Below are 16136 nucleotides of genomic sequence, written 5' to 3'. Positions count from 1 at the left end.
ACCGCTTAAGTACGCAAATTGAACCCGACCAAAAAGTGCGTACTTTTTGACGATATAGTATAATATGAAATTTAGTTGTTTGTTTTCTTTCTTACAACTAGCCACCAAATAATTAAGCCAAATAAACAAGTCATTTATTTCAAATAACATTTAAAACATAATTCTAATTTGCAAATTTTTTTAATAGATTTTAAAATGATTTTTTTTCTATAAAAAGCTTCTACATAATTAATACATACATTTAATATAGAAAGTCAATGTCAGTCAATGATTTAAAAATAAATATTAAGCTACATTTTGTTTTGTTAGAGGAAAAGTACTAAACTACTTTGTGTCTACCAAACATTTTTAAAACATCAATGTATGTACATTTAAATTAAATTATGACTTAACTATTTTGTATATGCAGGTTTTTTTTAACTTTGTCATCTATATTTATTTATTTTATAGCATTACAGCTCAAATATTATTATTCTTTTTACTTTTCTGCAACCACAACATAAGTAATTAGTTTGTTAACATTTAATAACAGGCCACTGTCACAATCTCAGGCCACTTGGCCTACTCAGGATTACTCACCCTAGTTTAAAAGTTGTGAAAGTATCAGGCTAACTCAGCAGGTTAGCCATTCTACCTGGAAACATAAAATAATCTGGAAAAACTTGATGATTGAAAATTTAGGCAAAAAACTGGAGTTTCTTGAAGTTTAGTATAATATCCTTTACTTTGTCTTTCTGGATATGTGCGTACTTAAGGCGTGATGCGTACCAAAAAAAGTGCGTACTTAAGCGGTAGTATACTGTATTTACCTTTGTCAATTTAATATGTCAATGACATTCGTAAACAATGGACGAGTCAAAAATGACATTTTTCCAAAATAAATAAAGAGTTGTTTATACTGATTTAAAAAAAGCGCAATTTCTTTATTATTTCTTAACAAGTAATTGAAACTAGTTTAAATCTTAAATCTATTTGTATCGGAGACTTTTATAACATTTCGCTAGAAAAATTAGAATCAATGAGTGACACTTTTCTACAAGTAGTTTTTTGTTCAATACTACGCTTTTTAAAAATAATAAAAACAATTTTTTTTACTGTTTCAATACAATAAATAATGAACTACTTTACTCAATAACACTTTCAGTATAAGAAAACCTCATATATGACAAAAAAAAGTTAAAACATTTTTATTCCATATACATACATCCATCCATATAATAAAAGTAACTTTTCATAAAACGTTTGAAAAATAAATGAAAGTAAACAAAGAAATGATCATTTAATTTCACAGTAGAACCTTGCTTGAATGTGCCGAAGTAAAACTTTTATGTTTAAACAAGCAATACAAATCACTTCTATAAAAATTGATTATATTTTTAGCTTGAGTGTACCAAGCTAAAAACTTTTTCTGCAAAGAAGCAATAATAGATTATATTTTTTAGTTTCAGAAAATAAAAAGTTTTAAAACTTCAGTCTTTTTCTAGTTATCAGATAATAAGTCAAATTAAAATACAGGGACCAAAAAATTAGATTTTAGACACTGAAAACCTTTTTTTTTTTTTCAAAAATTGATTGACAAGTTAAAACTAATAAGTTTAGTTTTATCACGTCTCAATTATAAAAACTAACTAATTCTGAAATACTTAATCAAATTAAAAAAAAACCTTACATCAAAAATAATTGTTTAAAATCCACAGTGTAAATATTAAATATACAGAAATCTATTTTTACAGAGAACAATTCAAAATATTTTATCAATTTTTTAAGATAAATCTTTAATCAAAAAAAAAATCACAGTTTTTATTTAATCAAACAAAACTTTTCAACTTATCTAATGAATAAAAAAAGAATTTATTAAGAAAAAATTCTTAAATAATTTGATTTAAAAATATATCATCAAACTGATTAAAAAATTATTCTGTTTTTACATCAATAAATATTCTATTGAAACTATCAGTGTAAACAAACAAACAAAATCAAAGTTCAATGTCAAGATCGCCACTCTTGTCTTCGTTCAAATTTTTCCACCAATCACGAGACATCATTCTCCTCACATCTCGATTGTGATTGGTTCTCGCAACGAACTGCACGCTCGACTGGTTCGAATGAAGCTCTCTGATTGGCTCGTTACATTCGCATATTGACGGAATGCCTTTTATTTGAAAATAGAACGTCATTATAATAAAAAAAAATCAGAAAACAGAATAAACTAAATAAATTTAATACAGAATAAATTTAAAATAATTAAGCATATCTAATAAATTTTTTTTTAACTTTGTTAATTTTAAATTTTTGAAAAAAACGTAAAAACACTTTATATTGTTTACATGATCAAACAAGGTTTAATAAAAGTTTAAAGCTCAAACTGTTTAACAATTTACAATGTTTGTTGCTGAAGGTTTTTGTGAGAAATATTGACAAAAATTTTAAAAACAAATGAAAATGTTTAGCTTCTTATTGTTAATAAAAACTTAAACCATAGATTACCAATAAAAGTAGTATATCTGATGAGGACATTATAAAATGTAAATTCTAAACTACTTCATCTGATTGAATAAAAGTTCCAAAACAACATTTTTGTACAAAATAAAAGGTTCTTTAAATTTAAACACTTTTAGTTGTTCTTAAATTTTTTATTAAACAATTTAAAACCAAATTAACTAATTGGAAAGCTCACTAGCCAAAAATAATTTCTTAAAAACGTTTTAGTCAAAAAATATATCTATAGTAAATAGTATCAAAATAACTTAATAACATTATTTCCAAAACAAACTAAAACAAAGTATTCTATAAAACTTATTTTATTTATTTTCACAAACTAACTTTGCACAATATCTAATTGGGTGCGAATCCTGGCCAGCAGGGTTTTTACTTTCGACTTTCTCTCTTCCTCCGTCGCCCTCTTGTTCCAGTATGACGTCACAATCTGCTGAGCTCTCACGTGATTTTCCACCACTTCGTCTGATGGCACCCCGAAACGCTTTGAAAATACATCAGGATTTTGAATTTATTTACACATTATTCATCAAAGTTTGTACAAGATCAATTTATGTAGAGCTTTAAGAGTCAATATTTCAACGAAAAGTTAAAACTCGGCTTAAAATTAGTCAAAATAATCTTAACAGTTTAATAAAAAATAAGTTTCAAGAAAATAAAACGCTAAAAATCATCCTAAAATAAACAGTCATTAAATTTCTAGTGACAAAACTTTTAAATTAATATTAAATAAATCAAATTTTCTTAAAATGTTAAACTTTACAGAATATAATTGTTAAACAACCAATTTCTATTAGCTGACTAAACAAAAAAAATCACATAAAGTTAAAGCTTTAAAACTAATTCAAATATTTATTTTAAATATGATAATTTCACTAAGTATTTGTTATAGTTTATTTACATTTAGAAAGTAAACTTAAAGACTATGCATTATAATTTATAATTTTTACCTTATGTATAGCTTGCCACTGCATAATTTCTACTTCAATTTCTTTTCTTCTTTCTTTGCTTACTTCACTGGACATAATTGGACAAGCATATTTATTTTCATCGAGCATATTTTGTTTTCTCTTTTCAATTCTACTCAAAAATAAGCGAACCTTAAAAAAAATAATATGTAAAAAATTTAGAAGTTAAAAGTTTGTTATAAGACAACCTTTCAAAATATTTTTTGAAAGTATATACATTCACAGGATTACATTAAACTTAAACTGTAGACTTACATTTTTTTCAAATACATGTAGATTGTTTATTAGTATTGGGTATTTATAAAGGAAAGCTATTTATTGTAGACAACTTTTTTTAGTATAGCCTAATAAATATGGCTTGTTATTGTTTTTTTATACTACAAGGTATACTTAAGTAAAATTCAAGTAACATTTTTTAACATAACTTTATTTGTTGAATTTTGAAAACTGAGGTGCTACTTTATTTATTTTTCAAAAAAAAATTTTACAAAGTGAGTTTTAATAAGGTGGAATTGTATCAAACTAAATTCGTACAACTAGGAAATGAGTAGAAAATATGAAAGTTAAATCAAATTTATAACAAAATAATGTCTTAGTTGTAGATGTGTTTATAAAGGTAATTTAAGCCTTCTAAAATAGCAAAAAGTAGCTACTTATTATGAAGAAACAAATGAAAAAGAATATACTTACTAGTATTGCAAGTGAGATTTGTAAATATAAATAAATAAAACTAAACATTAAAACAAACAAAAATGTATTTTAAACTATTAAAAACATAGTAATCAACCTTATGTCTTTTAGAACCTTTGTAAATTAAAACAACAAGATTGTTCTACTTAATAAACTACTGCTAAAAAATCTTATAAACTTATTCACAAGGACCAACTGCTTTCTGAATGACAGTGGCGGCTTTTCTCCTCCTCACATCCATCTTTGTGACGTCATACAAGCTTCTTGTCACGCGACCTCTCCAACAAGACTGTATTCTGACTGCTGCCGACTCTCGCTCCTCGTTCAAATGTTCATCCATTTTGTCTGCACCAAGTTTTAAACTAAATATTTTTTATATTTAATAAGGATTGATGTTTGTATATCAATAATTTATTATCAATAAAGTATTTTAATAAAACAAGGATATTTCGAGAAGTTTATTGTAAAAAACTTGCGTTAGGGTAATAAACTATGAAAATAACACCAGGTTTGATATGTAAAGATAAAAATTATAAATTTTCAAGCATAGCTATAGTCAGGGTTGCCACATTTTGAGACAAAAATACAGTGTGAGAGACCAAAAGCTATCCTGAGTTCAAGAAAAAAAAAATATATTACAATATGACCCGAAGTTGAATAACAAGTTAACCAAGTCGATACACAAATATTAACAAAAGAAATAAAATTACACAAATTTTGAGGATTTTTTAGTTTTAAAACTAGCCTAAGATTTAGGAAAAATATTCAACTACCCTTAGTTTTTCGAAAATTCAAACTAGTTTGAATGGCCTGAGTCTTTGGAAGATCTATAGTTATTCTTTGTTTTCATTTATTACTAACTCTTAAATACTTTAAAACTTTTAAAATCTGTTACAGGAGGTTTGTTTCAGTATAATTAGAAATTATTTACACAAATAGGTGGCGTAAGTATGGGAAACCCGTTAGCTCCTACTATAGTAAATGACTTTATGGAAATATTGGAAAAAAAATCTGTTAAACACCGAAGATGAAAAAAATCCAGTGCTATACCTCCGATATGTGAATGACATATTCTGTATCTTCCGAAAAGATGTTTCATTTAAAAATTTCCACAAAAAAAAGAAACAAACTACATAAATCAATTAAGTTCACCTATGAATTAGGTGGAAACGAACTCCCACTTTTGGACATTAAAATCAAATTAACGACAGATAAAGTAATATCAAAGGTACACAAAAAATAAATTGATATAGATGTTATTCTAAATTTTAGTGCAGTAACATAAATTAAATGGAAAGTGGCTTTAATATTATAGTTTTTGAATAGAGCAAAAATTATAGTTTCTTCTGATACAATTTACAAACAAAAATCACAAACTTAAAAAAAAGTTCATAAAAATGGTTATCAAAAGAAATTTGTTGATGATGTAATTGAAAGATCTACTAACAACAATAAAGAACGCACTAATGAAAAACTGGACAGTTCAAACTTCAAAAACATCCTAAAAGTACCTTACATTGGAAAACCAAGTAGTGAATATAAAAAAGAACTAGAAAAACTACTAAACAATTATATTGAAGACTTCAAAGTTATTTTAATTACAAGCAAAGTAGGCAATTACTTCAGCAACAAAGACAGGACATCTCACGAATTGAAATCTTACGTGGTCTGCGAATATAAGAGCTTTAAGGATAAGAGCATCCAATATATCGGATTTACTTCGAGACCACTAATAGAAAGAGTAAAAGAACATTTAAAAGGTAAAACAGCTGTATTTGACCACATTAGTAATTGTAATATTTGTAAAATGAGAGAATAACTATTAACAACTTTGGTATTTTAAAAGAATGTAGAAACAAACTCGAGACCCTGATCAGCGAAGCTATTTTAATTAAACGTTATAATCCATTTTAAACAAACAATTAACTAAACCGGGTAGTACCCACACACTAAGAATTTTTGATTAGTTATATATATTTTTTTTTTACATTGTATAAATACTTTTGTAACCTGTAATTTTACTATAGTTTATAATTTTAATATATAACTTTTTGTATATAGTTTATTTTATTACTTACAGGGTTGTCACTCTTTGAGTCAAAAAATATTCCCTGAATAACCAGAAACTTCCCTGAGTAACCTTAAACTTCCCTGAGTTTCCTGAGTTTTTTTCAAATCCTTAAATTTTTTTTTTGCTTCTGGTGCAAATTACTTGAACCTCATAGTCATTTTTCTTCTTTAATAATAAAAGGAAGGTTTTATGTGTATGCTTCTGCATTAGATACTTACTAAACTTATGAAAAAAACTGTTTTAAAAAATTTAATGAGAAAAGGTTAAATCAGTTGAGATTAAAAAATAAAATTTGTTCACAATTTTGTATAAACTTGTTAGTTAACTCTTTACATAATAGAAAATATTTTAAATTTTTTGATATTTTAATTAACAAACTTTAATTATTCTATAATAATAACTTCCACATGAAGTACTCACTTAAATGCATATATTATAACTTCAATGTATGTCTTTGCTAGCAACTGGTCTGAATGCAGTAAACAAAATTTAAAAGCTTAACATTACTGTAAAAACGCATGCAAAAAAAAGTCTAAAGAACTTACTAAAGAAATACCTCATATCAAAGTACAACTTAATACCTAAGAACTGATATAATATAATCTAAAAGTAAAAAGTTTATTTTTTTAATGGGTTTAAGATGTTCATACAAAATCTATTTTAAATAACTAAAAACTTATTTTTGATCTAAAAATAATTTTACATTACCTAACCTAATAAAAATATATTGTCTAATAAAAATATCTTAATATTTACTCTTTATTTAGGTAAGCAATTATTTTTTTGAATTAGTAGTTTTAATTTCATTTTAAAGTTTATCAGCATTACCCTTAGCAGCTCTTCCCCTTTCTAATAATTTTTCATTGCTTCGAAATCAGATTGTTTGTTGGCATCTGCAGTATATTTGTCATAGTCTTCATTCAAACATTTAAGTTGCTTTGTTAGTTTACTTTTTTGTTCTCCTAACTTGCTCAAAGCATCACCTTTATTTGGAACATCTTGAACAAAGCATTGTTGCTCAAGATATGCCAAAAATTGTGCCGTAGAAGATATTACAATTTTTAACGAGGCAAAACTTAGTTCCACTGCGCTTGGTTTTAGACTGTTTGCATATAGATGATCTTTGATTATTTTTCTGGACCTTATTGTAATCTCTCCCATGATATTAATTCTTTATTTAAGATAAAGCCCAGTTCAACACTTGCCTGGCAATTGTGAAGCACAAACACAGCCTCAAGGACTCTTGTTAAATCTTTATACTTGCTTGGGATGTCTAAACTGTGATTTTCATCAACTAAACTTTCAAAAAGTATTCGAGTGTTGTAAGAACTTAACAAATCAACGTATTGATTAATGCTGTCATCACCTTCTTTTGCCTTTAGTATCTTCATGCTGACGAGTTGTTGGACCAACCTTGTAAAGTTTCGTACACAACGATCTTTACCCATTCCGACTAGACATGCCGGATTTGAAACAGTAGCCTATTTAAAAAAGTTCAAACCAACAGCCATTCTTGTTTTAACTATTTTAATTATAGCAAATATAAAACGTTTACATTCAATTGGAAGTGACTTAAAAAAAATGTTAGAAACTTTACCTTGTTTTAGCAAATCTTAAATTAAAGTAGAAGCAGCACATCCTAACTCTACTTTTTTTTGTGAAAATTAATATATTAAAAAATTGACATCAAAAAATTAATTACCATTACAGCTACTTTTGTAATTAATTATAAATAAAAATTTAACCTCTAATGTAAAAGTAAGGCAACACTAATCTACACTCATTTTTGATTTTTTTTACTAAAACAAGTAGTTGTAAACAATTAACAAAAAATTTTTTTTGAAAATAAGGACTTATAGTAGAACATAGTTTTATCAAACTAAATAAATTAAAAAGAAAAGTTTATTAGAACTTTTCAATGCATAGTTAACCACAACTTTTATATCTCTAAACTGCTAGTATTTTTTTAACTTTAGTCATGAAAAATATAATTATATTACTTAAAAAAAATACAATTTTAATTCGAAGAATATTGAAGAAGTAGCCGCAAGGCTAAAACATTTCTAAATGAGCACTTAAAAATAAATAAAATTACTTTTTTGAACAAAACATTGAAACTGGATTAACTAAACCTCATTTTAGATCTATAAAAAACTTACCTTGAGTTTTTTAAAGGATCTTAAAACTTCCCTGAAATTTCTAGAAAAAAGCAAAACTGCCCTGAGTTTTTCTGAGTGTGTGGCAACCTTGTACTTAATTTTTCTTATATATTTAATTGTTTAACACTAGTTTTTAGTTATTTTGCACAGTTTTTTTTTATTGACAATGACTAATGAAAATTCAAAATGGCGTCTAATAAACTATAAACTTGCAATGTATATCTCTTAAAAACGGTATTTAACTACCAACTGGTATCGTAAATATACCATTAAAGTAAAATAACTATAAAATTAAAAGCAACATTTAAAAAAAGTATTTAAACTAACAAACCTGCAGGAATTATTTCAAGCAAATGCATTCTCCTCTCCTTTCTGATTCTCTTCTCTCGTATTTCTTCATTCTCTCTCGAATCTTCTTCTACTTGGCTCTCTCGTTTTTCTTTGAGCTTTCTTCTGAAGGATTGCTGAATTTTGGGAACAAGACTGCGGAGACGCGTCATTTGCTTCCTCGTTTTGTATCCCTGGAAAATTTTTGAAATTAGATAACTGATAAAATTAGTAACAGATGAGTTAGAATTATACAAGTGATTAGTTTAACTTAAGACTTTTTTTTCATGTTTACTTAATAAGTTTTACTCAACAAATTTTGTAAAGCTTAGTTTTTAACTTTTTTAAATCTAAGTTTTTTCACAAAAAAATCTTTCGAATAAACATAAGTTTAGTACTCTTGAAAACACTCTTAAACATATTTTATTTTTGTGAGTTATATACATTTTGAAAATGACAAGACAAAAAGTAAACATATTACAAAACAATTCATATTTTACACACAAACCTGATAGTAAGCCCATATAGTTTTTGCAGCTTTCATCTTATCAGCTTGAACTTTGTCAACAGTTTGAGGTTCCTGAAGAATTTCTGTTATTTTTTCCAACTCTTCATTCATCCCTCTGTTTTCCCACCTCCCCAAAACCGCCTTCAACCCTCTGTGTTTTTTTAATATTCAAATAAATTTGTTTTACTTATGGTAACTGACAATAACTTTACTACAAAAAAAAAATTAGGGTTCAAAGACAAGTTTTTCTAAAAAATTGAAAAAATACTTATCAAAAACCAACTTGTATCTCCTCCTCATAAGGTGTTCGAAGCGCTCGTGTTGCCTGGCAACCAGCAGAATCAGCCTCAGTGACGTCACTGCCACCTGCTCGTCGCCCGATGACGTCATCTTGTACACAAGCTCGTCCAACAGCGCCTCCACGTGACTCGATTGTGACGTCACACAAGTCCTGAAAAATAAAAGTTAATATAATAAAAGGAAAAGAAAAGTTATATATCCTTGGCTATGGCAGAGAAGCAAGTTTTAATTATGCTGAGGTTGTTATAACATTGATACTTTGTTTAAAAATTGTTATAAGAGTTCTTTGAGTAAGAAGTTGGTATAATTTTACAAAAAAATATTTTCAAATTCTAAATAATAAGAAATATGATATTCTGGAAAATGATGTGAACTAAAGCGATTTTAGATTGTGGCGATGTTGTTTAAACAATTTTTTTGGAATGTATCATGACAGTTCTTCTTGGGATTATTTTGTAAAACCCTATAGAAATACATTTCAAAAACTTTACTTAGGTTTTTTTACTTAAAGCCAAACTCAAAATTAAAAAAATAATAATTTGCAATAATAGAAAGGGAAACTCACTTGTCAACTTCCACAGCCCTGTGGGCGATCTTGATAAGTTTTATGGACAAGCTGACGTCTCGCTCGTGCTCCATGATGATTCTCAGCAGGTCTTTTGATTGGATGATGCTACTGGCCACCAGGTGGGGATAGTGAGCTGTGATTTTGTACAAGTGCCTGAGCAGGTCCGACTTCAGCAGGTGAAGCTCCATTGGCGGGTTTCCTTCCTGAGAAAAACAAGTTGAAAATTTACTTGCTGTAGAAATTCCTAGTAACAATTGTACACTTCAGTTTAAGTACACACAGGTTTTAATAAAAAACATAAAAACGATGAGATGGTATGTTAGTTGTATAACTAATTAAACAGACATTTTCAAGCTAGGGTATTTCAAACTTGAATGAAATTAGACCAGTAATCTATCAGAGAAACACTGTAACAGCATTTGCTAAGAAGATAAGAGCTACAGTACAAAAGATAAAGATTGGTATTAGAATTATAAATAAAAAAAAGACATTTTTAAGCTATGTTACTTCAAAATAGATTTTTTTTACAACGGAAACTAAATCAGTAAGCTATCATAAAAACACTGTTACAACAGTGGCTAAGAAAATTAGAGCTACAGTACAAAAGATAAAGAGTTGGTATTAGAATAAGATGTGTAGAATTTTACAGTCTATTCTGGCCACAACCATGTACCATCATATTTTTAAGAAAAAATTAGTTAGAATAATAAAATGTAGAATTAGCTATCTGTATTTGTTAGTTAAAAATCACTGAAAAACAATCTAAAATTTTTATTTACGAACTATTTAAACTATTTATAAAACAACTAATACTTTATATCATACAATATCTACAAATAATGTAAAGTTTTATACGAGCATAGCAACATTATTTATTATTATTCAAAACGTAACAAACTTTTCTGTAGGCAGCCAACTGCCTGATGATGTTCAAGCACGATGTCACGGCTAGTGGAAGTGAGGTTGTTGAAAATTCCTCGCTGTCCTCAATGTTCACCGCGTAGCAGCACTCGTACAAAATGTTCACTACGCTCCTCAGCAGCTCAAACTGCTCCTTCACCTGAAGAATAAAACATAAAATATGTAAAAAACATAGCAGAAATTTTTGTACAAAAAACAACAACAGCCGATATCCATTACTTAAGATGAAAACAGCTAAAACTTTGATTAGTACACTAAGGCTAAAACAATTATATTCTTTTGTTACCAGGGTTGCCACAGATCAAGCTGAGAAAAATTTCCTGACCTTTCCTGACTTTTTGCTAAAATTTTCCTGATTTTCTAAATCAAGCTCTTTATTTAAACCTATTGTAAAATAAATAACCAAAAACTTAAAACTATACAAAGATTTTTGTCTTATTTTTAAACAGGTTAAAAAAAAACAGTTTTTTTTGCTGAATCAATCATCTAACTTCCATTACACCATTTGAACCATCTATGTGTGATTGAAATACCCATTAGTTAAGATTATAACAGCTAAAACTTTTATTAGTACACTAAGGCCTATTCACAAACCAAAACAGTTTTATTATTTAGTCTACATGAAGTAACTAGAACATATATTAGCATTCCAACACTTAAATCCAAGCAACAAAACTATTTTTAAAATTCTAGATAATTTTTATTACTGTAAGACTCGTAAACAACACTACTTATAAAAGCAAAATTTTAAACTAAAAACAAACTATACCTAGATTTCCAGTATATCTAAAAATAGTTCTGAATGTAATTAAGGTTTTTTTAATAATAATGTCTGTGAGTTTTATAAATTTTAAACACCACTTAAAAAATAGTTTGAAATGTTAACAATTAAAATAGATTACTTAATAGTCATCTATTAATTTACATAAAAATTTTCAAACTAACTTAGATAGTAACTATGTTGTATGTTTTACCAAGCTATTTATTCTACTTTTAGTAAATATTTATACGATTTTAGCTTGGTTAACTAAAAAAATTTATGGCTTATGGTAGAAAATTCTTTTTCTTAATAAAAATCTTAATTAAAAACCGTACATTTTTTATCAAGTCTTATTTAAGGTTACTATATTTTCACTTAAAAATTTAAATTATTGGCGTTTAAAAAAACTTCATAAACAATGATAAGAAAAATTTTAGTTACAATAATATGTTGAATACATACCAAGTTGTAGTCGGGAGACAGGCAACTGACGCACCAATTCAAAAGATCATATTTCCAAATGGTCTGCTGGGCTATTTTGGTTTGAGTTCTGTCGTTTTCTAACGAGTCCAAAATATCTGCAGAACAACTAGTTATTATTTTTGAAAAGTTAGAAAAGTTAATTTCAAAAATTACACACGACATAGAATGTTGACGGTGAAAAAAGTCTGAAAAATAATTTTAACAATATTTTCCAATCGTTACTTTTAATGGTATTAGAGATGATTTAGTTTTGTAATAATTATACTATTTCTACTTGCAAAGCTTCAAACATTTTTGAAAAACTAGTTAATTTAATAATATTGAGACATAAAAACTGTAATTTTGAATAGTTGATGGTTTTGTAAATATAACAAAAGTTTATCTTATCTAAAATAATTATTAACTTATAAAGCATATTTTATATTTTAATTTTTAAGTGTTATTATTTTTAAGTATACTCATTCCCTTTTTAAAGCTACATCTCTAAATTTATGATAGATCAAGAAAAAAAATTGAGCAAAGTTTCAGAAAGCTAATGCTGTTGCTTTTAATCAAAATAACTTTACTGTTTCTTATAAAAAGCATTTTGAAAAAATCATTTTGAATGGTGATTTTAATTAAGACTAATAGTTAATTAAAAATTTATAAAAGTATGTGATATTGTCTATAGACTACAAAAAACTCGGGATACATTCATAATTTAGTAAAATTTATAACTTTGAATCTATTTAAAAAATAAAAGTTATTAAACTGATATTTACAAATGAGTTTAGTAGAAAGTGCAAATCACTGTTACTGTTGAAACATAAGTTTTTATTTCATACTAATCTTAAACAAGTAAAACTTTATACACTTTTAGTAGATATGAAAGTGTATTAAAAAAATTAGAAATCGAAGCTCAAATATATGGTCAAATGAACTGAATGCACAAAAAGAGCTTTTGGTCAACAAGTTACATACCGTTTATTTATCTAATTTTATTAAAGCTACATAAAATTTATTTCTTGTAAAGGTAAGTTAAATTATTTTAGGAAACTATTACAGCAATACCAAGATAACTTGCAACTTTAAATAAAAAACATTATGTGTTTTTGCTTGGATTAGCTTTACATGAAAAAATAAATGATAGGAAAGTTTGTTACTACTGCAACAAATTCTGGCATACCAAATAACTAAAATTTTAAAGAAAACAGTAAAATTTTAAAAGTTTAAATATATTTCACTCATAAAAAAGGAATAATTTTTATGTAGTTAAAGCTCTTAAAGCATTTAATTATTCTAAAAATAATAAAATATTTAAAGTTATTAAAAAACAGATTTATTTTATTTACCATATGTAAAATCTAATCTATATTGGTACTTATGCAAAAGTTCTGAACCAATATGCTTTTATTAAACAAAAAACAAAGATTAAAGAAAAGTATTTGTATAAATTGTATATTAGATTCATTTATTAAAAAGACCTAGTTAAAAATATCTAAAAGATTTCTTAAAAAAAGTTTGAATATTTTTTTCTTAGCAGTAAATTTTTTTTTCTTATATTAAAAGTTTTATTTTTCTTAATAAAATTTTGGTCAAAAAGAAGTAATTAAGCATAAAAAACAACTTAGTGCAAGAAAGTTTTATAAAAAAGTTCCCTTTTTAAATTTTCCTTAAAAAAATTAACAACACAATAATGAAATTTTATCCATTATTGCAAGTTTCATTAAGTTGTATTAAATTTAAGGCCATAGGGGGGTAGAAGCCATTTTTTGACCAAAAATAACATATAGACTTATATTATAGTAAATTTCATAATCTTTCAGATGCTTTTTTTAGATTTTAAAAATATTAAGTAACTTTTTTTTTATGACCGGTTATATAAAGGGTTGTCTTTATAAAGGGTATATAAAGGGTAACTTTAAAGCCGTTTTTCTCGAGTTTTTAAAAACGGGCTTTAAAATCTATCTTCTCCTTCATTTTTCAAGCAATCTTCTTCAAATTTTCAGGAAATGTTCCTTACCTTATGAGAAAAAAACGTTATTTGTGAATTTTAATAATTTTAAAAAATAAAAATTTTATGGCAAAAATTAAAAAAAAAATTGATTTTTTATCAAAAAAATTTTTTTTTTCTAAAAAAAGGTATTTTTACTTGAAATTTTTTAAAGTCACAAATAACGTTTTTTTTTGTTATTGTATAAAAAATAGACTGTGAAAGTTTGAAGAAGATTGCTTAAAAAATGAAGGAGGAGATAGATTTTGAATGCATTAGTCTTTTTTTGCCGTTTTAGTTTTTCCTTCCCCATAAGGAACCTGTTATGCGGCCCGACTTTGGCCAGTCATATCTCAAAAACTAATTCGAATTTTTAAAAACGGTAAAAAGCAACTTGAAGCTTAGTAAAATCTCTATAAAATAAGATCAACTTGTAAAAAACATGGCCTACCCCCCTATGGCCTTAATACTAAAAATAACTCAACAAATTCTATAAAATGTACATCAATACAAATGTATAAAACCAATTAAAAAAATATTAAAAAGCTAAAATAAAGCATACTACTTGCATAACTTTATATAACTACTTGCAAAGCCGATACAATCAAGTTTTTAACAGTTTTTAAAGGTAACCTTTTAACTGCTGCAAAACCAATGGAACGTTTTTTGGTTCAGTCTCAAGGATTTCTGTTGCAATTTTCACAACATCTGGATTTTCCTCACTAGTGCTACTGTTAGACATTATGTTAAGTACATTGGTTGTTATACAACTCTGTATTCACAGTATAAATTAAACTAGTGTTATCTCAACTATCTAAATTTACTCAAGTAAGTTAAATGAAAAATAAAACTATCAAAATAAAAAACAAAGTTATAGTACTTAAACAATTGAAAAATAAGTTTAAACTGATATTTTATAAAATTGGAACAAAAGAAAAGCTTAAAGTAAATAATGTTTTAATAATTGTTACAAATATGTTAGTTTGAAAACATCAATTTATATATTTATAAGTAAGTTGATAAACTTCAAAGAATAACTATGTTTAAAACTTTAAGATAAACATACTAATATAACCAGATTAGGTGTATCTCAAATCATACTAATGTTAATATTTTACACTCTTTTCCTAAATTTAAATAAATCTTAGTTAAAGTTAAACTTGTAAATTACCATCACTTACTTAGTCCACTACATACTTAGTATCTAGGATGGGTTGGCAAACTGCAGCCCGTGGGTTTAGTGTGGCATTTGAAGTGTTTTTAAACTAAAAACTGACTAATGCAGAAAAGTAAGTTTACGCTTTTTTATACAATAAACTTACAAATATGCTTTTTTTAATACTTTTGAGTAAGTTGTTCTTCTTATCTATCAATGTTTATTTTAACACAGAATTACTCATTTATATACTCTTATGTTTTATGTATTTATTTTATGCAAAGGACTTTTTTATTTAATGTAGCTAAAATGAACTTTCAATAAAAACAAAATTACCCAGGGAGTCTGCTAACTGACCTAGCTCCAATTCTTATCACAGAACAGTTAGAATGCAGTAAAAATAACAACCTTATTTTTTGCAATGTTACTGCACATATAGTTATGAAAACTTGTTTATTCACTTTTGAGAACCTTTTAAATTCTCTTCTTAATACTTTGTGTTGATCCATATAGTATATATGACATCTCAATAAAAAATTCTCTTAGCAAATAACCTTTTTTTTGGTAAAGTAACTGCATGTATAGTTACTATTCTTTATTTAAATTATCAAAAATAATATATATTATCTTTTTGTATAATTATGCTTTTTTTTGAGTTCATGTCATATTTATAAATGGATCACCTTGAAACTATGAAAAATGTGTATAAAGTACACACATTTTCATAACTATACTGTACATGTGCTGTGCAGTAACT

General features: G+C 26.3%; 1 protein-coding gene across 1 annotated transcript; it reads right to left on the bottom strand.

Annotated features, from left to right (window-relative positions):
* Nucleotides 1-1906: 1906 nt before the first annotated feature.
* Nucleotides 1907-14986, bottom strand: LOC145842650 (IQ calmodulin-binding motif-containing protein 1-like). The gene is made up of 11 exons (XM_082950123.1): nt 14857-14986; nt 12231-12346; nt 10986-11147; nt 10085-10290; nt 9503-9670; nt 9220-9370; nt 8716-8905; nt 4351-4499; nt 3447-3596; nt 2824-2980; nt 1907-2152 (listed from the first exon to the last, which is right to left on the bottom strand). The coding sequence occupies exons 1-11, from the start codon at nt 14963-14965 to the stop codon at nt 1977-1979; spliced, it is 1734 nt and encodes a 577-aa protein (XP_082806249.1). The 5' UTR covers nt 14966-14986; the 3' UTR covers nt 1907-1976.
* Nucleotides 14987-16136: the final 1150 nt, after the last annotated feature.

Source organism: Thalia democratica, chromosome 8 (genome assembly GCF_965202585.1).
Source record: "Thalia democratica chromosome 8, ktThaDemo2.hap1.1, whole genome shotgun sequence".
In the NCBI taxonomy this organism is placed as follows: Eukaryota; Metazoa; Chordata; class Thaliacea; order Salpida; family Salpidae; genus Thalia; species Thalia democratica.
The sequence above is the reverse complement of the archived record's forward strand: the minus strand, read 5'-3'. Positions and strand labels throughout refer to the sequence as shown.